Below are 24,804 nucleotides of genomic sequence, written 5' to 3' on the forward strand. Positions count from 1 at the left end.
GAAACTCAGTGCACATAAGTAGATATTGATGATAAATAATTGAATTGAATTTAGCAGGGCGAAGGAGGAAGGGATATATTGTTAGACGCCCGGCGCTTGCTTCATGGCACCCTCGACGTCGTTTGTTCGAGACTTTGTCAAACCTCTTCCTTTTCGTTCTGCCGACCAAATTGACCCAACCGCCGCAATAGGACGGCTTCGACAGCTAAAGGGGGATGTACATCATAGTAACCTAGGGTTAAGTCAAACGACACAGAGCGAAACGCGCGAAGAACTTACTCACCAAATTCTTGCATCGTTATATTCTCAATATCTCCAGAGCACTCTTTCGCAGGCACTAGAGGCAGAGACAGAAGCCCAATGGTGGTCAGATATTGAGAGAACGAGATGGAGAGTGTTTTGGTATCTGATACAAAGTAAGCCTATCCACTGCGACGATGAATACGAATGAACTGGTCTCCAAGCACTTCCTACCCGAGTCTATGACTTGCTGCAAGCCACGACCGACGCCACGGGGAGAAGCAAATGGCTGGCCGCACGGCCAGAGTTTATGGTCGCGTCTTTGTTTCCTCATCTCCAACAACGCCCACGCCTGCATCAACTGCGAAGTTTTCAAAATCTAAGAATACGCAGCCCAAATACCAACAATATCCGACAATTCATACAAACATCCATCCAATCCATTCGGGACCTCCTTCAAACCCTCCGAAAAATATCCCTCGTTCCATTATACTACACTTTGCAGGAGGTGTCCCTCAAAAAGCACGAGTTGTTACGAATTCGAGATGACCGTGCGCAAGCCCTAGGGTCACTCGTGCTTCTCAGACCAGAGATGCAGAAATTCCTGGACTCCGGACTCGTGTCGTCCGACGGCGAATCAGAACAATTGATTCATCTCACTAGAAGTTTACTTCTGGCACTCAATCCCGAATCCATCCAGGATGAGTCCTACGCATCTGACGAGCCATTCTCCCAACTTTCTACCCTAGCAACTCGCTTTCAAACAACTTCGCTCCAATTACGCACCCTCGGCCTCTCTCGACCTTCGCGTTTGACGCGTCTCTGGCCACGTCTAGTCTTTGGACCGCCTCTTCTAATCTATTCCGCATATTATCTCTATTCGACTCGCGGGACGTTGCTGCAGTTCGCATATGACGCGAAAGATGTGGTCAAAGGATTTGTTATTGATTGGTGCGTCAAACCCTTGGCTGGCGTACTTGATACCGTCAAAGCATCCAAATCTGATCAAGCTGGGTGGCTGGTTACGAAAGAGGGAGTGCAGGCGGATTATGAAGTATGTCCAGCAATCGTCACTTCACTCCAAACGACGTTGCTCATTCTGTGTTACGTGCAGTCTCTCGAACGTATGGCTCGATCGCTAGCCTCTGACCATCTCCGATATACTTCTTCTCAATTGGACGACCTTTCGGCGAGAATCCGTCTAGGAGATCTGACTCCGGTGTTAAAACTCTACGAAGAGGATATCAAGAGTCCATTCAAGAGTGCGGTGGGCGGGACGTTGCTAAGGACCGTGTTCATTCAGGTAAGCCATAACCATATTCGTGCACCTGATACCAGTCTCTCCATTGACGAGCGTGCATTCGGTAGAGCTTGTCATGACTTACCCTGATTTACAGGTTCAAAAAGCCAAAGTCGATCTCGACCAGGCACTTTCCGGTATCGATAGATTGATGAAATCTCAAGAACTCACATTCGCTTTCGTCGGTCTATCACCGGCGCTGGCTATCGTCTATGTCATCGGTGGATACCTGAGACGAATGATCTGGTCTAGTAGTAATGGTATGTTTTACAGTCCGTGTTGCTTTCTGCAAATCTCCTGCCTTGTCATCTGCGGAGTAAAAGCTAATGAGAGTGTTTTCTCCATTTTTGTTGCACAAGACAAAGGCAAATACGGCGGACCGAAAGAACGAGAAAGGGTATTCTGGGCTATGAGGAGGGCCGAGAGGCTCTTGGTCCTTGATCAAAGCAGTTCTCATGCTATCGCTGCAGGCACTCTCTTTGATTTGAATGTAACTACAGCGGCTAGTACTCAACCTTCAGCACTCACCACTGGCCTCCTGATTCTCTCGCTGACGCAGCTGAGGACATTCGCGGAGAGGTATCTCCCTTCTTCGTCTTCTTCGCCTCCGAACCATGATGTTAGTGTTACTAGCATAGATGGTAATACCACAAGCTCAACCTCCACGTCGTACTCGGCAACATCCCTACGTGAAGCTTTCCTCGAGGATCTATCGGACTTGCAGGACCCTGAGCTGGGGGTAGATCAGAAGCGGATAGTGGTGGAGAGGATGTGGAGGTGTTGGGGCGGGACAGTTTTTGGCCGAGTTCTGTAGAGGGTCGTTAGAAGTAAAACGAGTTCGATGTTCAAAATTATAGAGATCGATCCCTATCAAGGTAAGTCGTGGAAAAATGTTGGTGAATAGGCGCCACCTCATGAAAGTCGCAACCTCAAACTGCAACCTTCACCATATATCCTTTTGCATTTTGGAGCATAACTTCGCTGAGTAAGGTATAATTTTTTGTCCTTAGTGGTAATGTCATAGTCGCGTCTCCGAAATGCCCCGTGTTGATACTCCGTTGAAATCTTCGCTTGGATATGAAGATCTTGAGGGTTCCGACAACTTTTAGGCACAGGATCGTTAGAAATTGTGAACGCAGCTCCAAATTGGCCTCAAAGAGCGGTTCTCGGATACACCAGACCTTCATCCAAATCGTTGACGTCGGACGTTTAACTACAGGCCGGATACGTCCCTACCTCTTCAAATGAGCTTTTTGAAATCCTCCTCTTTCTCAGTAACTCCAAAGCTAGCTTTTTGACTATTATGAAAGGCTTGCAATTGGACCACATTCCTCCGAGATATGAAAAAGGCACGAGCGCTCGTCTCTCCCATTCAGAGACTCCCTCCCGAGATTCTCTGCTTCGTATTCCTCGAATACATTCGTAATGTTCCCGAAAAGTTCAAACAGCGTTTGTTCTTCTGTTCTCTCGTTTTGGATGAAGAAAAATCTCTATACTGTCCCACAGTCCAGTTGTGGGTTTGTTCATTGTGGCGTAAAGTCGTCTTGGGTTGCCCTCTTTTTTGGTCCTTGGCAGCCTCAGTCTCCCTCGCTGAGGAGGGCCGCGGTGGATGGGACACTTACATGCACCAATGGCTGCCCATACAATCTGAATTCGACGCAGAGCCTTCTCTTTTTCCCAACCTGCAATTGTTAATTCGCGAGTGAGGAAATCGCTTTGCGCTCGTCTTTCCGACAATTACGTTTCCAATTTGGTACAGCAACGCATCGCTACAACTTATGAATTTTGTCGGTCCCCACACCTCGTAGTTCGTCTCGGAAAAAGTGGTTCTATGAACACACTGGCACATCAATATTCCAAGATATTCCATCCCCGGGCCTTTCTCCATATTTTCGACGATGTTGAACTGGACACCTACGAAAAAGCTTTCAGAAGTCCACCTATTCCTCGAGTCTCGTGTTGGGCGAAGGAAAATCTCTCTGTTGCCCTACAATTCGAGTTCTCCAGTAATTTCACCACCGTCTCGATGGGATGCCGGGGTCTGTCATGCGGACCCGCGACTACAAAGCCTCGGAGCACTATTCATTACTATTTGGGTTTGTATTCTTGTGGTATTAATTAATATCGAGAGCTGAATTAGATATACAGAGCTTTATAGGCCATTATATCCCGAAAGAAGTGCGACATGGGACTTCAAGGAAGTGCGACGTTAGAGGAGTTGATGGGCCGGAGTTCGACTTCTTCTCCTGTTGTACTTGTTTGGGGCGACTGGACAGTGGAATAGAGCCCAATGATAATGATACTCAGATCATAATATCCAGGATATTGAACGCAGCAGCAATGACAATGCATGTTGGTATGGATTCAGACAAGACGGATTACGCTTCTTGTATCATTTGTTGTGAGTAGCCTCTAATGCTGTTTACGCACTCAATTTACAGTTGCTCACTATGTTCTCAAAGAAAAGGTCCGACACTGGCGGATTTCTTGTAGTCACCTACTCCTCACTCAATCGAAGTCTATTCTGAGATCCGAAATTATGTATGACATTCAAAGCCGTCATGATCCTGAAGTCCAGAGCTGTGACCGGTTTCCCGTCTGGTATAAAACCCAAACCAAAAACCAGGGATAGTCAAGCTTTCAACTCATTTGTTTGCTTAAATCCCTAGCTCCTTCACATGATCAAGATGCCCTCCTTTTTGAAATTTGGTGCCATTATTGCTGCTGTTTTCATTATCGGGACACAGGCGGAGAGCCATACTGTTACTTTCCAGAATTTGTAAGTGTTTTCGGTCCCGCTCTTTGGAGTACGGATGCTTGAAGTTGTAACCCTGTCTCAGCTGCGGTATTCCTGGGGTGGTGCGTTCTCTTTTTTTGTGGGAAAAGTTGGTTGCTCAGTATGGGTATTTTATTCAGCCTACCTTGAAGGCAAACGGAGTGACATTGTCAACTGGGGAAGCCTACACCTCCAATGGTGAGTGCCATTGTAATTATAATACACAGGTTATCGATTCATAACATCTTTCTAGGCCCTCTGGAAGCTGCTATTGCGTGAGCTTTTTTGATCTCTTTGACATTTTGTGTGCTGATCTGTGCTCAGCTACCTTGACATTGGTCAGCATTTTAACTGAACATAGGGTGGGTGCTAGTCACTAACCATGTATGAGGTTAGGTTGTGGTGACAATGGAGAAGGGTGCACCACAATCGAGACCACTCTCGCCAATCCCACTTCACCTGGATCTGGATCTAGTACTGATATCACTTTGATCTTTCCGTACGTTTCAACTCTTCTCATCGAGTGTTAAGCCTTGTTCAATCTTTGAAATGGTACAGCCACTCTTTCTCGGTTGGTACTGCATTTGAGTGAGTTATGTTTTTCATCTTTTGGAGTTGGATCATATTCAATCTTGTTCAGGTACTACAACGGCTGTGATGGTGCTGGAGCTGATTGTGCATCAACTTTTGAACTTCATCTTTGGTTGATGCTCAAAATACTTTTTAGGCTCTGATATTGACTGCAATACTGCCTTGAAAGTGCCTACCGACACGCAAGACCAAATTCAATGCGAAGTCGATAATGTCAGCTTATATTTTAACTAGCCCTTCATCTTGATTACTGATACACATATATTTATCTCATGGGTACTTCATGACAGGTCAATCTTGCCATCACCTTCTGCGATTATAGTTAAACAGCGCACATATAATGCAGACAGCCTCGCACCTGAGGCCTGGTGGGTGAAGTTTTCGTGGCTAGAAAGTATATAGGGAAATGTACGGAAATAAATTATAGCCACATTAAATCAAATCCTTTCTGCATAAGAGAATAATCTGATTTTATGGCTGAAAAATGAATTCAGTCAGTACTTCAGGACTCTTCAATTCGATTAGTGAATGTAGCGCTTATGGGCGCTTATAAACCCCATACTGCAGTCTTTGAACTCTGGTGATGCATATGGTATCATCACTAGCAATATGTATTGAGTATGTACAATACAATTGAAGACTTATGTATCTTTGACTGCGAGTTCTGCACGTTGGGAGAAGGCCGAAGGCCTTCGGGTCCCAGCAGACAATGAGGTTCTAAGAAGGTATGCACGGTCAGCTGCGATGGGCGGGAGGGCGACCAGCAGCTGAGTGCTCTCATTGCGCTCGGACTGCGACTTGTCTCGAACCTTGACTAGAGTTCCGCGGGTGTGCACCTTGGATGAGCACCCGAGATGGGAGAGGGAAGGGTGAGTGACAAAAGGGTGGGAGGGTGTGGAAAGAAGAACTAATGGAGCTACTAGGGACTAGTACTGCGAGGCTTCAACGTACGCGTGTCGATGCGGTACCAGCAAGAGCAGGAAGTACCGCATCACGTGTCCGTTCGAAGACTCTAATTTGTCGCATCTCCTTACCTCGACTTACAAATTGCCAGCTTGCTTTTTAAGCGCCACCCAAAAACCCTTTCAACCGTAACCATCATCAACTCCTAACAACAACGGATTGAAGAGAAACAAGGTAACATTTCAAACACTTTCTATGTGTTATGATCTTCTTCCTTCATGATAACTACATAGCATCCTTCTCCACATAGCATCCTTCTCCACATAGCATCCTTCTCCCCAAAATATTACTTCAAGTATGAAGTCGATGAAGGCTTCGATAACCTCGTAGGGCTTATTTGAATTTCATCAGCCCCGTACAGCGCGATTCACATCGGAAAGAACGGTTCTGGACATACATCAATCCTTTATTCATATCATCGATGACCGACTTCGAACTGGATACGTCCCTACCTCCACGGAAGAGCTTTCAGAAGTCCACCTATTCCTGTCCGATGCCGAATCCAGCCTTGGAGATCTCGGCCAGGAAGCCTTGGACGCAGAACAAATAGAAGGTCGAGAAACTCTACTGCGAGCAATGGAGAATGAATGCGCGCTCCTGTCTCCCATTCGAAAGCTCCCTTCTGACATACTCTACATGCCAACTGCATTCGTGACGTTCCCTCCAGGTTCGAACAAAGTTTGATCTTCTCTTCTCTCGTACTAGGTGACGGAAGATCACTGTATTGCCCTACAATCCGATTATCCTGGGTCTGTTCATTCTGAGGTAAAAGGGCCTTGGGATATTCTTTTCTCTGGTCTTCTGTTTCGATTTCCCTCCGCAATATTGTTCAAAAGCCTCGCAGACTCCTATTATTACATCACTATCTAAAGCAATCAGGGAAAACACCCCTCGATTTTATTCTTCGCGAAGGTAGTCTAAGAAAAAGAAAAGGGAGGGAGAATTCATTTGAGGACTCCGATGAAGAATCTAATGAAAACTCTCATGAATTCAACGAGGGATTCAAAGAATCTTACGGAGTTTTTGACAAGCATTCATTGGTTCATGCTGTATTTGATGAGCTTCTCGAACACCATTCGAGGTGGCGCAGATTTTGCCGAGAGGATCTCTGAGTCGATTGGAACTCCTACATGGACCGTTGGGTGAAGAAGCAGCCTGCAATTTAGGGGGTTGCGCTCTTTCCAAACCTACGAATGCTGTCCCACTACTCACTCGCAGGCCTTCCACTCGAATTACTCAGATCGTCTCCGCAGTTGCCAATCTTCCATGGATACATGTTGGTTCCCTATCACGATCCTGCATACGATCGATATCTTCATGTTTTTTCTCGCACCTCACCGAGGTGGCCGTTAACGCTCCCGTCGGTATTGGGCTCGGCAAATTACTATGTGGCATGCCTCTGCATGCCTCTGCTCAAAAAATTCACATTGGGCACTTTCTCTCGCACTCGTTACCTAGGCCATGTTGAATTTGAAAAGAAATATTCATCGAACATCACAACATTATGTCTGTTCCCCGAAGCTATATTGAATACGAAAGATTGACAATCTCTTCAACTGCCCTGCCTCAAAACGGTGGAGTTGAAGGGTTACGATCTAGAATGCGAAGATATGGATGATGAATTCGTGGCGGAATTTTCTGATGCTCTTTCTGAACTTTCGGGGATACTTTTGGATGCTGGTTCTGTCTTGGAAGTGGCGAATCTCAAATGGATAATGTCAGAGGGCGCTGTTGCATTTTCTACTCCTCACCCATCGATAGGACGGCTCTCTCTCATCGGATGACATGTAGTACGACAGTGATCTCCAGAAACTCATGCATAGATTTGATATCACTGGAAACAAATCTATTCTCTTGCCCAAATTACGCTCCATTTCTGTTCTGGTCAATGACCTCAGCGAAACTGGAACGCGTTTGGGATACGATTTCCGTCTCAGCGTTGGATCGCTCTCGACCAGGGACCCTTCATATGCAGACGATATGCACTAGTCTGGCCACCTTAGTAGGATCAAGAACCAATTCCTTATCCGGGTCAAACGGTCTCGTCAAACTGGAAACACTGATCATGGAATCCAAATTCTGGAGAACATCAGAGGGGAAATCACTTCGCACCCGTCTATCCGACAAAGTAATGGTTCTGTAAAAGAGATGATTTCGAAGTATATGACCTCGTTTACTTACACTTGTGGTCTCCGTTATATTAGCGTCGGTCGGGCGCCAAATGACATCATCATCATGACAAATAAGCAACGCGTGTATTCGTCGATTCTTACTTTGTGCTTTTCCTAATTTGCACGCTGCAACGTTCGAGATCAGAAATCTGGAAAGGTTACTTTCAAAATTCTGGCATTGAGGACTCTTCCAGGAGTCTATCATCGTTCATCCAGTGCCAGAACAAAAGGTTGAATGATACCCCGACTCAACCGAGTCAAACGAACTCTCGAACCAGCCAGAGCTGTGCCTTTTTTGGCACAGGTAGTTGCTGGAATACCGTCCTTTTCATCTCCCAACTCCACAGTATCACCGTATTCCGCTTGTACAAGTCAAAGGCTAACATGTAGCCTATTTTCGCATTCATACCACGAGCCCCTGTGTGCGCGCAATACCTGCTCAGGTGTTCGATATATGAGCAGTTCGAGTGCAGATTCAAGTCATATCAATTTTGATTCATCTAAAGGAGATCCTGGTTTTGGTCTTGGTCTACGACACGCCAATCCTCCTGACACACATCCGAATACTTCCCATCTCCAATATTCTACGCCCCCGGAGCATGACGAGCATAACTCCAAGCCTGAACTTGAAGAGATTTCCGATGCGGAATGGGAGCTACGTACAGGTCAGTCATCAAATCACATTCTGATAGGAAGTAAGTTGATATGCTTCTTCCAGGCCGCACAATCGATATTCTCCGCTTGACCCTCCCTACGTTCTTTAACACCGGCTTAATGACAAGCTGGGACCCAGAAACTGGCGACGCCTATCCTTCTCCTGCATTACCGTCCCTGCCGTCCTTACCTCATTTACCCAATTTACATCTGCCCCATCTCCCTATACCCCTACATATTTCGCCCCATCCTATAAATAAGGATGCGGAGAAGCAAACGAATGGAAAAGGCAAAGAACGTCATGAGAGGGAATCGATATATTCCTCTCGTATTCGCCTAGCCTACACTCCTCCTTCACCGCTTCCCCACCCATTTCCGGAAAAATTAACCTTGGATGGTGAGTCTACGACGCGGGTTTTTCTATTTGTGATAATACAGAGGACTTCGTACTTTATACTTTCCTTAATCATCTATCATTTGTTTTTTATCCGTCAATGCTCTTACATAGTCATTTCAGCTGCTCAATGTAGTTTTCAGGTAAACCGCTCTACCTAACTTCCGCGGTCTTTGTCCGACACACGCTCAATACTCTCTATTCTGACTTACGGGTAACGTTGGTCAAGGTCGCTGTTTCGGTTCCCAGAGGCAAGTCGTCATCAGAATCGGATTCAGAATCAGGAACGATCCCTCCACTACCGCCAAACCCAGAATCAGATCCTGAATCAGGTAACTCAGGTTCAGTCGAAGGATTTGACGACCCTCTCACCAAAAACTCTGGGTACAAGAGGGAGAAATCTCTCTATATCTCCCTCCGAGTCACTGGTACCTCTCGCGTCAGTGGTGCCCTCGGACAGTGGGAAGTCAAGTCTACGTATACCTTTTCTCCATTGAACGCGCAGATCATTAAACATACTGTGAACGGGATCGAGCCGGCACCAGAGAGGGGTGTGTGGGAAGGGCTGGCGAAGGTTTTGGGTTTGGGAAACATTGGGGAAGGATTTAATGGGGGAAGGCAAGGGGAAGGAGCGCTGTCGGGTTTCGGAGGTCATAGTCGCTTGAAAGCAGGGGAAGGTGGAATTTGAGGGAGTTGGATGTGCTTTGACTGATAGAGTCAGGACGAAGAGATCATAGGTCGCGAGCGCTATCCGGCTCGGGCGCTGGTTCAATTGGAAAATCCCTTCTCAACCTGGAAAAAGAATCGGAAGATGGACCGAACTAGATGTAAGATACAAGTATAGTACAATTAGTGCAGATAACTTATGCATCGGTGATCGTTACTCCCAACTCGACTTAATAACTTACTGTGGAGTTTTTCTCATTGTTATACTTTGTTTCTCGCCCTCGCCTTGCGAATAAATACATCCAACTAGGCTCCACTGTCGTGGACCACACCTTGCTTGGTAAATATTGTAGATTTAAAACACGGCGCGCACAGGGCACGCCGCGAGTGGGTACAGGGCCTCCATATGTTCTGAATGACATGTAGATGGAGAATGGGCGAGTTGTTGTGGAAGCTTCAAAACAAAACAAGTTCAAAGTGTGCCTGCACATCAAAAATGTTCAATTCCGGGGGAGAATAGACTGGGAAAGGGCCTCGTGCCGAGGCACCAACCTTGCGTGGTTCTCAAACAAAGTATTGCATAAGATATTCATCTACGATGAGTGTACTATGAAGTAGAAGTACTTTTAGTTGAAGTATAGAGTAATGTCAAACAGCTGATTTTTGAAAATCTATTTTTCGATGACACACAGTTTGGTAGGAGATGAGGAATCACAAAAAATCAACATCCTCAAGTCATAGGAAAAAGAGCTTACCAGATCATGTAGAATTAGCCATAGGGGCAAAGGTATTGGTGACACAGAACATCAAAACTGATCTGGATATTCCCAATGGTGCGAGAGGAAAGATTGTAAAAATTGTGTTTGATCCTAGAGAGCCAGAATTTGAGGAGAACTGTTCAGTGGTGGAGCTGGAGTACATGCCATTTTATGAGTTGGTAAAGATGGATTGCACAAGAGCACAGAAGCTTGATGGACTAGAAGAGCAGGTTATACCTATAGAGCCGCACAGTCAAACAGTCAACATACAGGTTTGGGTTGGAAGAAAAAAGTATGTCAAAGGCACAGTTCATTGCAAGCAATTCCCGATGACAGCAACATATGCATTCACAGATTATTGGGCTCAAGGACAGACCATATGGAGTGTGCTAGTGGATATAGGGAACTCAGTTTGTTCAATCTGTATGTGGTGTTATCTCGGAGTTCAGGTAGATCCACTATACATCTTCTTCGAGACTTTGTGGGGTGTTTGACAAAAGGCCATGATGTAGAGCTTCTAGCGGAAGATGACAGGTTGGAGAAAATCAACACACAGACAGCAGAGTGGTGGAAGAAAATGACAGAGAAATTGGAATGTGTATAGATTGACAATATTACAGACAATGTTGGGTATGAATCAAGAAACGGCGTACGACAGCACAGCTTAAACGGACCGAAAGGTACCGGTGTTGTGGCATGTTTGCGATATGGAACGAAAACTGCTTCAATTATCCCAGTCCGAGAAACCTAGCCAAGCAAGGTGATTATTTTGGTACAAAGATGCAAAATCATTTCGAAGGAAACACAACACCTTGAAAAACAAAGCGAATTTAGTACTATGATTCAACCCAGGTTCGAACTGAGGACCTTCTGTGCGAACAGATGTGTTAGACAGATGCGATAACCAACTACGCCATCGAACCATGGCAAATGGGAAGAAATGAAATACATCACTGAGGGACAGGATTTTAGGAACCAACGCCGACCATTACATAAAAAAGGGGCACGATGAACCTTGCTTGCTGTCAGTTTTCACATATACTGTACTGTGACCGACGATGAAGAACAAAAGGATATTGAAAGCCAGATTATAGAAACAGAGAAATGAATCTGTTGAATAATACATAGGTCATTGAGTATTTACAGTACAAAAAGTGATCTGAAAATGAAAACATCATTGAAGCGCCTAACGTGTGAAAAAAATACAGCAAGGGGAAGAAATTCTGAAGACCACTGTACTTTGCGCAAAACCCATAGTACTAATACTATGGTTCGAGCTTCACTAACTTCTCGACCTCTAGATTTCTTATACTTCTGTTTCTTCCTGGTACGTATGCCTTCTGCCACCCAACTCTTGTAATTGATTGACAACTTCCAATTCTCACTGCAGATACATATACCTGCTTCACTCTTGCTCGACTTTCAGATCCTGTACCCGTCAGCCTATTTACCTACCTTCTTGCTGGCCCTGCGCCAGTGGTATATCAACTTTTCGGCAGACCCATTGATTTCTGCTGCTGCTCGAGGGGATATAAACGGCGAACTGGTTTGGTTTGGGTGTTTCGCATGGCTCGAATTGTGAGTATCCTTGCATGGCGCGTTTTGCCTACCACCTGATATGTATCTTTTTGCAGGCTATTCCAATTTCCTACATTTTTTCTTGGAATGCGAGGTTTATGGAATGGTACGTGCTCACTTCGCTCGCAAAAATGTTGAATGCGACTTCTCGTCGTAGGTTCACATTCAATATACGTGTTGATATTGGCGTACGGCGCGTCAACGGCTACTACTACGCTCCCGTGCATATTCTACATCCTCAAAGAGCACTCACGGATGACCGCAGTTCAGCAAATCATCCTCCTTTCGAGCTACATCCCGTTTTTTATTCTACCGTTGATGATGGCTGTCGACATGGGATCCAGAGTTTATAAGATAATCAGGTCTACGGAAGTGAAGCAAAAGAAAGCATGAAGCATATTGCTATGAGCAGGGAACTATGATTTGAACTTGGGAACGCAGAAGGCATTCTCTATCTGGTACGACTCGTTTAATTGAATTTTTGTCACAGCGATTGATTCTGAGTCCCCACAGAAAAACCTAGATATTCAGGCGTCCAAATTTCGCGGACAATCGGGGTCAGTTAGTCTATGCTCCGCTCCTCTATCTGTAAACGAGCATTTCTGGCAGTCGAGTCCACATACAAATCATGATTACTTTACTCTGACCTCCTCATTGAGTGCAGGATTCCTAGTTTCACGCATAAATGGAACAGCGCTTTTTTCGGTCATTTGAAACCCTTAGGTGTCTTCTAAGATATCGGCGTATAACATTCCCCTCCACTCCACTTCCGCTTATTCGCCCATGCTTCACTACGACAGCCTAGCTTATCCTCAACACGAGGAATGTAATATTTAGAGCTCTTAGTGAGAGAAAAGGTGCTTCTTGATTCTCAGGGAAAGCAACACACCGCCGTGGCTCAGATTCATGGAGAGTTCATAGTCTCCGTCAATAAGTATACAGCTGTTCTCGTGCAATGGAAGTTCAATGTAGTTCGTAGTTTGTTGAATATTCTTTCAAGTTCTTCTCGTTTCTTCTGTCAAGTGAATCCCTCCTTCTTTTGGACGAATCTCTTTGATTTTTCCCAGTCGTGAGGACTAGCTGCCATCTTAGTAGACGGGCAAGAGTTGGAGGGAGCCACCTCGGCGAAGAAGTGGAAGAAAGGGGAAGGGATTTCACCAAAAGATGCGGGGAGTACGCGGGAACACTGTCTGCATAAATTGCAAAAATTCTTGGAACATTTCGGTTGTGTGCACGCGAAAGGCCTCTACGGCAGCCCAGGTAAAAGCAATTTTGTATACTTATCAGAACGAAGTAACAGTCGGTATTTCTGAATTAAAGTTCGGGAAAGCTTCCACGCTTTGACCCTTGAGAAAAGTCCATGTGCGTAACTTAATTAATTGCCTTCCTCCTTCCTTCAACGCGTTTCGTTTAGCCGGAACTCTTTAGTTCACCCGTGGAGAAGATACCAATACGGGTGCCACAGTCGAGGAACAAGATAGGACATTGAAAAGACAGTCATGACAACCGCCGACCCAATTCGCCCGTCATCTATCTCTTCGCCCATTATGAGGCCAATGCGTGGCTCCCGTATCGATGTCTTTTACGGAACTGGTGCATACGCCACTTCAACTGCCTCCACCAGGGAAAAGGAAGCAAGCGAACCCCAGCTTCCCTCACTCAGCTCTCTGGATAGCGCGTTCCAGCTGCAAGAATATATCTCGTTAGTTATTAGGAAGGACGTTCATGATGTTGACCGGATTATCAGTATCCCCAGCATACCAGGCAAAGAAGATGGGAAGGGAGTAGATGAAAATTGTTGGATTTATGAACAGTTAAGGTGAGTTACGACGAACTCAAGTAGATCATAAATATCGATACTAATCATGTTTATTAGACGACTAGCACAAGACCTCACACACCCGCTGATTACTGCTTTACAAGTGGAGTGTACGCGACAGACATGTCCGGAAATGAAAGCTGGCGAATGGCTGTATCTTTGTGTCGCTCATGGCAATGAGTCAACATCCCATTCCTCATCCTCTTCTGAAAACGGCAGTGGCGGTCCTGGCGGCGGAATGATGATGGAGCAATGTTGCGCCATAGATTACATCCTCCATACAATTGACTCTGCCACCGCTCTTTTGAATTCTCCTCGTGCTTTTCCTTCTAGACTATCCATTCCCGTCCCCAGTGTACGCCATTTCTCCAGTTTGGCACGGAGACTAGGCAGGGTTTTCGCCCACGCCTATTTCCATCATCGAGATTTGTTTGAGCAGGCGGAGGCGGAGAGTAGTCTGTACAGAAGGTTTGAGGAGATGGTCGGTAGATGGGGATTGGTGCCTAGGGAGTTTCTGGTCATCCCGAGTTTGGGTAAGGAAAATGACCTGAGCAAATTGGATGATGATTCAAGGAAGAGGGAGGAGCCCAGGTTGGAGGCTGCTGCCGTCAATTTCGATGACCACCTTGGATTTGAAGACGACGAGGATGGTCATTTTAACGACAAGGTCAAGCCTGTCAGTATTCTTCTGGACAACAGTGCTGTCGGCACAGGACCAACTGTCAATCGTATAACTCCTCCTTTGGAAGCGGGAGCCGGAGGGGACTTTTCTCGCTCCAAATCGAGTAGTCCCGGTAATACTTCTGGGAAGAAGTTTGGTAGGAATAGAACGGGTACGATGGTGTTTAGTGAGGCGAGTGCGCTCGTGGATGAACTAAGCAAGTCCCCGGGTGGAAGGGCTCAAGTGGAACTAGCTGAAGCGTCTGCACAATTGGCAAACTCTCAATCGACCTCTGCTGGGGAGTCAAAAACATCCGTCGCGGTGGCTCCAACTGAGTCGTCGAAGTCATCCGAGATAGCAGAACTACCCACGTCGTCTGAATCACAAAACACAGCTGCATCCTCCGAACCGTCTTCCGAATCATCCCAATCCCACTCTCCCTCCCCACCATTTGAAACGGACTCCTCCCTGCCTAAGGAAGTAGAAAATGACCCACCTCATGAAGCAACTGTACCTGCACCCGAAGAACAGGAAGTAATGACCCAAGCGGTAGAGGCCGAATCACCGGAAGAAGCGCAAGAGAAAAGTACAAGTATAGCTCGAGAGGTATTAGAAGTAACCCCCTCATCGACAACTGTCCCTTCAGATACCGCGCTGGAGGATGTGAAGCATGAGGTTGAAGACGAGGTCGCAGTTGTGGGCCAGGACGTAGTTGATGATGCTGAGCAGGTGAAGCATGCTGAACAGGAGGAGGGAGATGGCAAGGATGCCGCGGTTCCACTCTCGAATGATATGGTGGAGAAAGATGCTGGGGAGGGGGAGGAGGTAGCAACAGAGACGTCTGCAGAAGAGGAGACGAAGGAGGAGGCGGAAGAGAAAGAATCCGAGGCCGACGCTCAGGAGACCCAGGAAAATGAGGACAGCGAAGTAAAAACGTCGAGTGAAGCGACCCCTGCTCGATCATCCCACGAATCCGCATCTCCCACTTCGGAGTCTACAGAATCCTCAGAGTCTCCACAGTCATCGGAGCCCACAGAAGAACCTGTACAGGAACCAGTCGAAGAAGACGTGGAATCCAAAAAAATCGAGGAGGCTATTACTAGTGAAATTGCTACAACAGCACCGGAGGCAGAAGCAACGGTGACAGGAAGTGCTGAGACCGGTAATATAACCGAAGGAGAGTCGGACAGAACGGAAGTCTCTGAGAAGGAGGAGCCAGAGACGGTGACGGAGAAGGCGGAGGTAGCGAAGGTGGAGAACGATAACGAGAGCAAGGATGCATAAATTTATGACGAAGAGGGGGAACTCAAAAGCTTATATGTTTTCCATCCCTTCTATGTACTGTGCACTACATACCCCTTTCCGTTTCGAGTACGATTGAGTGAGGAACTGCCTGGAGTAACCAAGTATGTATATGAGAATTGAGTTCAATGCATTACCCAAACTGGCCTGAGGTGCAGTGAAGATGACGAGGCTCATCAGAGTATATCTATCACAGTATATCTATCACCAAGTAGGATCAACAGATGTTCCTAAATTGCGATATATATAGGAGTAAAGTAAAGACTACAATGGTATGGTCAATCTGCACTGGCCCACGCTCTTGTGAAGCGGATATCGAGCTTTGGATATCGAGTTTGCGAGGAATATAAATATCCATTTGCCGAGCCACTACTCTCCTCAGCAGTTGCTGGACGTAGTAGATCTCGTGTTATCGGCACCTAATTCCAACTACTTGGGAGGACTCAGTTTGAGTATAGATAGATGAATAGATAGGCGGTTCCGTCCAAAAAGAAGGGTCCCACAAGGGGACGGTCGACCTACTGCCTCCACTGTGAGTACACTGATGTGAAAATTTGTTTGCTGAGAGCAGTACTTGTTGAAAATTTACTTGACTGGTCCACCTATGTCATAGAGATATCCTTCAAACCATCGACAAGAATGTTCGCCTCATCCGCAGTTTGCTCTTCATGTTCGGTGGGTGTTGGTTGTGACTCGATCCTCCGACTGAGGTCTGCGACCGAAATCTTCCCATTGACGGTTCCCAGAAGCAAGCTATTCCAATCGATTGTATGTGCGTAGCCCAGTGTTGGGGGATCATTAAAATCGATTTTGAAAGGTTTAAAAATAGCTGTAGTCTTTGCATTGAAAGGATCCTCGAGAAATTGGAAGGAGAAAATTGCCCGTCCAACTCCTCCATTTGCACGTATTTGTCTAGATTCCTCTCGGTCGCGAGGACTAGCTAACATCGCGGAGATTGAATCAGAGTCAAGCGGGACAACTCTGGAGCTGATGATATAGAACGAGGAGGGTACTGGACCAAGAAAGGCGGGAACTCTGTCTGCATAAGTTGCAGTTATTTGAAGAACGTTGTGGAGAATGTCATCGGATGTGTGTATACGCAAGGCTTCTGCTGCGGCCCAGGAAAAAATACCTCTGTATTCCTACAAAAAAGCAAGCCTTAAGCTTGGAAATTCGTAAAAAGGCAATTGGCTGACCTCCATCCAGCCACTGTAATCATTTACAAGTTGGTAATCCTTACATCCCTTCTTCTTATGCTCAGACCAATCTTCTTTTTGACATTCTTTGCTCTGTAGGAGTGACGATAGTCAATGCACATGGGAATGAATTCAGAAAATAAATGGTACTCACGCAGTATCTCACATGCTTACACCTTGCACACACTTTCATTTTCCTTCCTTCATATCCTGTACTGCGCCTGGGACACGCGGAGTATTTGCAAACCTTCTCAGGGTTGCTTTCTTCGATAGAAATGCCCCATGCAGGATCTATTCGTCGTAATGAAGCTGGCATCAAGTGGTTGAAAACTTGAAATGCTTCAATGTAAGCGCTCAGTGTATACACAAACTTGTTATCTCAACAAATCTTCAAAACCGCCGAACAGCGAGGATTTTAACTCAGTCTTATCTCTATAGAACTCCGTTTGTCTTTTTTTGGTGTATGCATACGTCAACTAACACTGACAGTTGTGAAAAGTAGTATGTGAATCAACAGAACGAGTCCGCAACAACGGCAAGTTCAATAACCTGCAACAAGTACTAGTACTAGCGATGAGACTGGATCAAAATCTAGTCTTCGAGAACCTCAATGTTTGTGCTATGTCGTTGTACAGCATGAATCTCTATGAATAGATCCTGCCAACGTAATTGACTCTGAGTGACTCGGGAGTCACTCAGTCATTGAATCTCCCAAGGCTCTCTCTGACTCTCACAATTTATATCTTCCAGTGCCACCATATCGTATCGATATCATCTTCAACGTGTGGTTCTAACTTTCTATCGGATGTCGGAGGCAAAACGGAAGGGTTGCAGTTGCTGACAAATTTCCGGTGTTATTACCAGAAACAGCTTACGAACAACTTACGAAAAAAAAGTCCGAGAGTTTAGCCGCCATTTTCCGACGCGTCTCACCTGCCGCGACGGTATATAAAATGGTCTTTGCCTTTTGTCGGTACCTCAACTGCCCCTCCTCCTCAGAACGATCATCATGTCTGAGCCAATGAGTTCAACTCCTCGCCAATCCTCCGACAAGACGTTAGCGTCTGTCCACTCAACGACTGTGGACGATAACACAGAAGTTAAGCCACCAGTGGCAGTGGCTGCCCCTGAAAGTACAGTGGTAACGGGGAAAAAACTTGCAGTCATTTTCGTGGCAATGTGCGTTTACTTGTCAATTGTGCATTTCCTGCGATTTACTTATTTTTTTTCGGCAGGTTGTTGTCGCTTCTGTTGATCGCACTGGATCAAACTATCTTGTGTGCGTAATTCGACCTGAACATTTTAGACTGGGACTGATCCTTTTCTCAATTAGCCACTGCTCTTCCTCGCATAGCCTCCGATTTCAACTCGTTCTCTCTACAAGGATGGGTTTCCTCCTCCTTTGTTCTAGCACAAACAGTCTTCCTTTTATTCTATGGTCAACTTCTGCGAATATTTCCTGCGAAATGGATTATGATCTCAGCTGTCACAATCTTTGAGACAGGGTCTTTGATATGTGGGGTGTCACAGAACGTCGATCAGTTGATAGTAGGTCGCACAATTTCTGGTGTCGGAGCCGCAGGAATATGTGCGTTTTGAGTCTACGTTTATCCGGTACAATTTTAATGGTCACCATTTGCAGTTGTTGCTATGATCCAAATCATATCTCAAGCTACGAGGCTCGAAGACCGACCGCGGTTATTCGGCATGTTTGGTGCTGTCTTTGGTCTCTCATCGGTTATCGGTCCCCTTATCGGTGGAGCATTCACTGACCATGTACGACCTTCTCTAGTCTTAATTTTTTCTTTTACTCACAGATATTTCAGGTTACTTGGCGGTGGTGTTTCTTCATCAATCTCCCCATTGGAGGGATATCTCTGCTTGCCCTGACTTTCCTCTTGAAAGCCTCTCCTCCTCTAGGATCTGACCCTACGAAGAGATCACTCAATGACATACTCCGTCAGATATTAAAGGTTGACTATGTTGGTGCGACTTTGGTTGCCGCTGCTGTAACGTGCCTCGTACTTGCTCTCCAATGGGGCGGAAATACCAAACCGTGGAGTGATAAGGCTGTCATAATTGTTAGTATACGCATTCCATCATTGTTAGTTGTTTAACATGCATCTGATCATTCCCCAATTAGAGCTTTGTCTTTGCGGGAGTCACCGCGGTCACGTTCATTGCATGGGAGATATATATTGGCGAAAACGCGATGGTTCCAACACAGATTTTCAAGTCTCGTTCTATGTAAGTTTACATTGAGTTATCAGACGTCTTTGGACTAATCCTGTTTGTTTATAGATATGCTATCATCACATACAGCTTCCTCACTCGTTTCTCCCTCCTACTATTCTCATACGTAAGTCTGGCTTCATTCATGTGCGGAGAATCTTCCTAACAACATCCAAAGTATATTCCTATCTTCTACCAGGCTGTAAGACATAGAACAGCTACCGACTCAGGCATCGATCTGCTCCCGTTCATGCTCAGCGTCGTACTTAGCGTTATCGGTTCCGGTCAAATTGTCGGAAAATTCGGATACTAGTACGTTCACCGTTCTCTTCTGACATTTCGTTTTGCTCATCAAAAACTTTAGTTGGCCTTTCCTCGTATGCGCTCCCATTTTCCTCGCTGTCGGTTCCGGACTTCTATACACTGTCAGCCCGTCGACCACATCTGCCCAACTCATCGGATTCCAGATTCTCGCCGGTGTCGGTACCGGTATGGGTATGCAGAATTCGCTTCTAGCAATTCAGTAAGTCATCTTAACATTACTAACGTGGCTCTAATTCTAATTCTCACTTGCAGAGTTGAGTTCAGAGATGCACCGAAACTCCTTGGACAAGCAACGAGTATGGCCTCCTTTGGTCAATTCCTCGGTGGAACTCTTGGACTCGGTGTCGCCGAGCCAGTTTTCTCGTCGGAATTGGCCAAATATCTCTTGAAGTACGCACCAGATGCTCCTGCGACAATCGTGAAGGAATCGCCAACAGCTATCTATACGGAGATTTCTCCTTCACTGATACCTGGTGTTGTCCAAGCGTACTCACAGTCTCTGCGCATTGTGTTCGTCGTTGGTGTTCCAGTTGCAGGGCTTGCTCTTTTCACGGCCATGTTCATCAAGAACACTAGAATTGTGAAGACCGCACCACCCCCTTCGTCTTCAGTGCCCGCATCTGAGACGGAAGGAAAGGGCAAAGACATAGAAAAGGCCTAGTAGGGGGGAACGCAATCGCAGATTAAATTTATAGTATATTCATCCAACTAGCCCGCCCCCATGGTATCAACCATTATGCGTTGGTGGGGGCTGTAGGCTCTTAATCTGGGTAAAATCTAGTTACACAATACATCTACCCACATATACTCAGCTCGAGGGGATACACAAGGTTTACTTGTAGCACTACTTTATTACACATGGCATGTTATGATTACGATTGCATTAGTATTAGCCCATCTCAATCAATGAAACAGTCATATTTAAAGATGCGGGATATTTTCCTGGGATTTTCAGTAGTATGTACTTGTACAAATATAGAAAAGAAAAGACATGGATTGAATAGAACTTAGTACATATCACCAATAGTTCAAACATACTGTAGATCATTATATATGACCGCAGATTTTTATTCAAGAATTGCAGCCTTACCTAGATCAAGGCAATTCCAGTCTATCATTGTCCCGGGGGCGGCAGGCTTCGGCGATCAGAGATATGTAGTTGCCGAGCCAAGGCCCTGCTTGCCGATGCAAAATGACCTGGAATCATTTTAATGAAACATTGGGTCGAAGTGCAATTGAGACCAACAGGAAAGACCATGCGGGTCACATCTCGTAGATAGGACAGGATAGGACCAGCTGCAGTAGACTCACTGAGATTTCATGAACCTTTTTTCAAGTATTTGAATTGAAGCCTTTTGAGAAGGCACGTCGAGTAGGTTGTATGAGGTTGTAGGGTGGTTCCCTGGCAATGATCACGATCACGAAATGCATTCCCGTCGGAAACCACGCGACAGGTAGCGGGTAGTACGCCATAAGACGCCATATATGAGCATATATGCTGCATATATGTATGCCCAGTATTTTTTTCGTATAGTGTATCAATCAGAGTGTATCTCCTTTGGATCGATTCAGATCCTTATAAGCTCCAACCTCCCGACGCCTAGGTCGGGTCCCTTTTTTTTTGTTTTGACTTTCGAGTCTAAAAAGCTACTTACTCAACGCGCGATTATTTTGGTTCTGAAGGTGAGAGACTGGGACACCAAGAGGTGCCTGGTTGGGAGCTAAAATGAAGACATGTTGGTTCTGAAACTCGTTATGTGCCTCCTTGTGCCTCCTATTTTGTCCCCACAGTCGTCATCCAAGGTTGCCCCTATCAAGAGCGGAAGACGACCTTTGAAGGAAGATCGTGCGGAAGCCGGCCGACAATGAACGGAACCTACTCCCTCAGTTTACAGAGGTTAGTCCGGAGTAGTCACAGGTAGTCACTACGAAGTGATGTCTTTTTCTAATAGGATGAGTTCCAAAATCTAAGCATTGAGCGTTGAGTGCTGAATACTGGGCCATAGTTAGATTGTTCATCTACCTAAATTGGAATCTTGGTCTAGTCCGACTTTCAGAGGTAGATCTTTAAAGCTTCAGTTTAAGTTTGATAACTGTGAGCGACGGTCCTTCGGTCCTGCTAAGATGATCCGCTACAAGCGCGACAGGTTTATGCAGGTTTATGCCCAGTTGTTTATTGCTCTTAGTTCTTCGTATACCCTCCTTAGTGTTCATGTTCTGATTGAAATACCCATCCGAAATGTGACCTGCTAGAAGAGGCTGAAAATACTGAGCTTAGGTTCTGTCCTCAATTTCGATGAGCTTACACATTGTGTAGTGACTGCGGTCTATATCTATTATCGATGAGACTGCGCGGTATTAACGGAATGTACAAAAACTCCTTTGGAAACCTTGTTAGAAGTATGAATACCATCGGAACAGACGTTTACTGATTTTCGTGCGCTGGAGATTCTCGAGAATCTCGGGTACAAGTGTATGATGACATCGGACACCGGACACGGTCAGACGATTGCTTGATGGATAGATAGAGTGGGGGGGAGCCAGCGATCGAGAAAAATAGTGGAGATGAACAAGGCTTAGGCAGGGCTTAGGTATACTTAGTGGGACTGGCCCCCTGACTGGCCTCTGGTCTGTGGAAGTTCCTGGAAGTATAAAAAGGGGAGACATGCATCTTTCTTTTCAAGATATCGGGCTTCTCGAACCATCCCATCTTTCTTCGAGTCTGTTGCTTCTCAGAAATGCGATTCTTTGTTGCTCAGATTGTATCGCTTGCCTGCGTCTTGGCTACGGTTCAAGGTCTCAATATTAACAGAGGCGAGGTGGGTGTCTTTGGTTTATTACTTGGGGAATGTGTGTACTCACTGTTGTCGTTGCATTAGCCTGCTGGTGTCATTCGTGGCGAGGTCAGTATCCTTGGCTCGAGTAAAAAATGTGTGTGTGTGTGTGTGCTCACGAACGGTCATATTCATTCAGCCTGCTGGCGTCATTCGTGGAGAGGTCAGTTTTTTGATACGGTCGAAGATATATGTGCTGACGAATGGTTGTATTTAGCCTGCTGGAGTTATTCGTGGCGAGGTTAGTATCTTTGTTGTCATATATTCGAAGCCTTGATTCACCGTGCTCATCGTCGTATCTAGCCTGCTGGAGTCATTCGTGGCGAGGTCAGTGACTCTTTGAAAAATATAGGGCGAAGATATATGTGGCTCACGAACGGTCGTATTTAGCCTGTTGGCGTTATTCGCGGTGAAGTGAGTATTTTTTGCTTTCTTACTCGAAGAATATCTGAGTGCTGATCATCAAATCATTGTATGTAGCCTGCTGGTGTCATTCGCGGTGAGGTTAGTATTTATTTCTTGCCTTCACATATTATGAGAATATACATCACTCACTATCCGGATATTACTAGCCTGCTGGCGTCATTCGTGGCGAGTTCGAGGGTGAGTGGAGGGGTTGAGGGTGATTTACGGCGCGTGGAGACTGATTTGATTGGTACTTTTTTTTTTTGACAGCGAGAGAGCCTACTCGTAAGATCCACGGTCGGGAGCTTGAATTCGAGGGTGAGTGTGTCATACAAGTCGACGAGGCCAAAGATCAATTCCGCTGACACCTCTTTTACTTGGTATTGCAGCTCGAGAGCCTACCCGTAAGATTGGCGGTCGGGAGCCTGAAGTCGAGGGTAAGTCTCAACTTGACGAGGATCAAATTCATTCATTGACGCTTTTCTTTCGTGTCCTTGTAGTCCGAGAGCCTACCCGTAAGATCCACGGTCGGGAGCCTGAATTCGAGGGTGAGTATTCAAAACAACTCGTCAACGAGGGAGGGAGGCAAAGATTAATTCCACTAACGCCTTTTGTTTCTCGGTATTGCAGCTAGGGAGCCTACCCGTAAGATCCACGGTCGGGAGCCTGAAGTCGAGGGTAGGTCTCAACTTGACGAGGATCAAGTTCATTCATTGACGCCTTTCTTTCGTGTCTTTGTAGTTCGAGAGCCTACCCGTAAGATTCACGGTCGGGAGCCTGAATTCGAGAGTAAGTATTCAAAATAAGTCGACGAGGGAGGGAGGCAAAGATTAATTCCACTAACGCATTTTGTTTCTCGGTGTTGCAGCTAGGGAGCCTACCCGTAAGATCCACGGTCGGGAGCCTGAATTCGAGGGTGAGTACCCAAGACAAGTCGACGATGCAAAATATTGACGTATTTTATTTCTTGTATTGCAGCTAGGGAGCCTACTCGCAAGATCCACGGTCGGGAGCCTGAATTCGAGGGTGAGTTTTAACTTGACCAACTTGACGAAGGACCTGACACTCTTTCTTCCTTGTTGCAGCTAGAGAACCCACTCGCAAGATTCATGGTCGAGAGATTGAAGGTATGTCAACGTTAGATGTGATACGCATCGAGATGATTTTTTCTAAAACATGTACTGATGGATGGATTGGCGTTTTTTTTTTGTTCTTTCTACATACATTATTATCATAATTCTTTCTGGACAGCCCGAGAGCCGACGCGCAAGATTAAGCCCTAGATAGATCAAGTCCCTGGATATGTGAAGGGCTTTCAATCGATGGCTATCGTTGGATTGTGGTGATGGAGCGAGAAATACGAGAAATATCCTGAAATACGAACTCGCGGCGGCTTGGAGGGGTGTTTGGTTTTTGCTTCTGTCGTTTATTTTGTATGTTATAAATCTGTGAGAAGTCTGTGATCAGTCTGTATCGAAGGAGGAGGAGGAGGAAAAGGGGAAGAAAAATATGTTGTTCATCTGTTTATTTGATTGATTGTTGTTGTGTTATACTGGAAAATGAGAGTATACATTATTACTTATGCTTGGAACTTACATCGAAGTTGCTAGTAGGCGCGGTTTGAGTCAATTAGCATTCTAAGGATCATGTCGATCTCGGTTTTGTGCGACATACAACATCAGATTTTGATCAATGATCAATGGGCAATGGGCAAAAAAAAAAAAAGAATTAAGTATCATGAATGGCAGATACAAGTCTGTCTGTGTGTACGTAGCTCCTGATTATGATCATGAGGAAGTACATAAGTAGAGAACAGTAAAGAAACCTACATGGAAGTTACTCACCAGAAAAGTTACTCATCAGAAGCGGTTGAGTCAATTACTAATGGGTGTAGTCTTCTAAGGGAGCATATGCATGATGAGTTTCTTCTAAGCATCATG

General features: G+C 45.7%; 9 protein-coding genes and 1 non-coding gene across 10 annotated transcripts; 8 read left to right on the forward strand and 2 right to left on the reverse strand.

The window, feature by feature from the left end:
• Positions 1-91: 91 nt before the first annotated feature.
• On the forward strand, positions 92-2,593 carry C8R40DRAFT_1128873 (ATP synthase regulation protein NCA2-domain-containing protein). The gene is made up of 6 exons (XM_046229114.1): positions 92-416; positions 465-1,294; positions 1,355-1,543; positions 1,638-1,800; positions 1,900-2,415; positions 2,551-2,593. Exons 1-5 carry the CDS (start codon positions 104-106, stop codon positions 2,352-2,354), a joined length of 1,950 nt encoding a protein of 649 aa, XP_046080875.1. The 5' UTR covers positions 92-103; the 3' UTR covers positions 2,355-2,415; positions 2,551-2,593.
• Positions 2,594-4,227: 1,634 nt separating this feature from the next.
• On the forward strand, positions 4,228-5,233 carry C8R40DRAFT_1058439 (glycopeptide; the record flags this gene model as incomplete). Its single annotated transcript, XM_046225204.1, has 8 exons — positions 4,228-4,319; positions 4,381-4,396; positions 4,457-4,518; positions 4,708-4,815; positions 4,875-4,904; positions 4,957-4,991; positions 5,044-5,120; positions 5,198-5,233. The coding sequence occupies 8 exons, from the start codon at positions 4,228-4,230 to the stop codon at positions 5,231-5,233; spliced, it is 456 nt and encodes a 151-aa protein (XP_046080876.1).
• A 3,262-nt stretch (positions 5,234-8,495) lies between these two features.
• On the forward strand, positions 8,496-9,777 carry C8R40DRAFT_1073751 (uncharacterized protein; the record flags this gene model as incomplete). Its single annotated transcript, XM_046226627.1, has 3 exons — positions 8,496-8,706; positions 8,760-9,092; positions 9,233-9,777. 3 exons carry the CDS (start codon positions 8,496-8,498, stop codon positions 9,775-9,777), a joined length of 1,089 nt encoding a protein of 362 aa, XP_046080877.1.
• A 498-nt stretch (positions 9,778-10,275) lies between these two features.
• On the forward strand, positions 10,276-11,156 carry C8R40DRAFT_1128888 (uncharacterized protein). Its single transcript, XM_046229115.1, has 3 exons — positions 10,276-10,731; positions 10,784-10,962; positions 11,026-11,156. The coding sequence occupies exons 1-2, from the start codon at positions 10,459-10,461 to the stop codon at positions 10,844-10,846; spliced, it is 336 nt and encodes a 111-aa protein (XP_046080878.1). The 5' UTR covers positions 10,276-10,458; the 3' UTR covers positions 10,847-10,962; positions 11,026-11,156.
• Positions 11,157-11,352: 196 nt separating this feature from the next.
• On the reverse strand, positions 11,353-11,436 carry C8R40DRAFT_t260. The gene has a single exon. It is a non-coding gene; the product is annotated as a tRNA-Val (tRNA).
• Positions 11,437-11,730: 294 nt separating this feature from the next.
• Positions 11,731-12,819, forward strand: C8R40DRAFT_1128894 (transmembrane protein 6/97). Its single transcript, XM_046229116.1, has 5 exons — positions 11,731-11,840; positions 11,904-12,091; positions 12,148-12,197; positions 12,249-12,549; positions 12,605-12,819. Exons 1-4 carry the CDS (start codon positions 11,781-11,783, stop codon positions 12,482-12,484), a joined length of 534 nt encoding a protein of 177 aa, XP_046080879.1. The 5' UTR covers positions 11,731-11,780; the 3' UTR covers positions 12,485-12,549; positions 12,605-12,819.
• An 804-nt stretch (positions 12,820-13,623) lies between these two features.
• Positions 13,624-14,790, forward strand: C8R40DRAFT_1012194 (Mob1/phocein; the record flags this gene model as incomplete). Its single annotated transcript, XM_046222872.1, has 5 exons — positions 13,624-13,684; positions 13,727-13,910; positions 13,968-14,090; positions 14,130-14,517; positions 14,578-14,790. Coding segments are annotated over 5 exons (969 nt in total), but the record flags the coding sequence as incomplete, so codon positions are not given.
• Positions 14,791-16,236: 1,446 nt separating this feature from the next.
• On the reverse strand, positions 16,237-17,460 carry C8R40DRAFT_711488 (uncharacterized protein). The gene is made up of 4 exons (XM_046235945.1): positions 17,224-17,460; positions 17,070-17,162; positions 16,448-17,015; positions 16,237-16,394 (listed from the first exon to the last, which is right to left on the reverse strand). The coding sequence occupies exons 1-3, from the start codon at positions 17,383-17,385 to the stop codon at positions 16,476-16,478; spliced, it is 795 nt and encodes a 264-aa protein (XP_046080881.1). The 5' UTR covers positions 17,386-17,460; the 3' UTR covers positions 16,237-16,394; positions 16,448-16,475.
• Positions 17,461-17,832: 372 nt separating this feature from the next.
• C8R40DRAFT_711485 (major facilitator superfamily domain-containing protein) lies at positions 17,833-20,553 on the forward strand. The gene is made up of 10 exons (XM_046235944.1): positions 17,833-18,248; positions 18,305-18,348; positions 18,403-18,657; positions 18,712-18,845; positions 18,896-19,150; positions 19,213-19,316; positions 19,371-19,428; positions 19,480-19,613; positions 19,666-19,824; positions 19,878-20,553. Exons 1-10 carry the CDS (start codon positions 18,079-18,081, stop codon positions 20,284-20,286), a joined length of 1,722 nt encoding a protein of 573 aa, XP_046080882.1. The 5' UTR covers positions 17,833-18,078; the 3' UTR covers positions 20,287-20,553.
• A 1,734-nt stretch (positions 20,554-22,287) lies between these two features.
• C8R40DRAFT_1128921 (uncharacterized protein) lies at positions 22,288-24,419 on the forward strand. The gene is made up of 17 exons (XM_046229117.1): positions 22,288-22,444; positions 22,505-22,528; positions 22,599-22,622; positions 22,677-22,700; positions 22,763-22,786; positions 22,850-22,873; positions 22,940-22,963; positions 23,032-23,062; positions 23,135-23,182; positions 23,254-23,301; positions 23,365-23,412; positions 23,495-23,542; positions 23,606-23,653; positions 23,733-23,780; positions 23,843-23,890; positions 23,950-23,991; positions 24,116-24,419. Exons 1-17 carry the CDS (start codon positions 22,364-22,366, stop codon positions 24,145-24,147), a joined length of 666 nt encoding a protein of 221 aa, XP_046080883.1. The 5' UTR covers positions 22,288-22,363; the 3' UTR covers positions 24,148-24,419.
• Positions 24,420-24,804: the final 385 nt, after the last annotated feature.

Source organism: Lentinula edodes (assembly GCF_021015755.1).
Source record: "Lentinula edodes strain Le(Bin) 0899 ss11 chromosome Unknown C8R40scaffold_51, whole genome shotgun sequence".
Taxonomy (NCBI): domain Eukaryota; kingdom Fungi; phylum Basidiomycota; class Agaricomycetes; order Agaricales; family Omphalotaceae; genus Lentinula; species Lentinula edodes.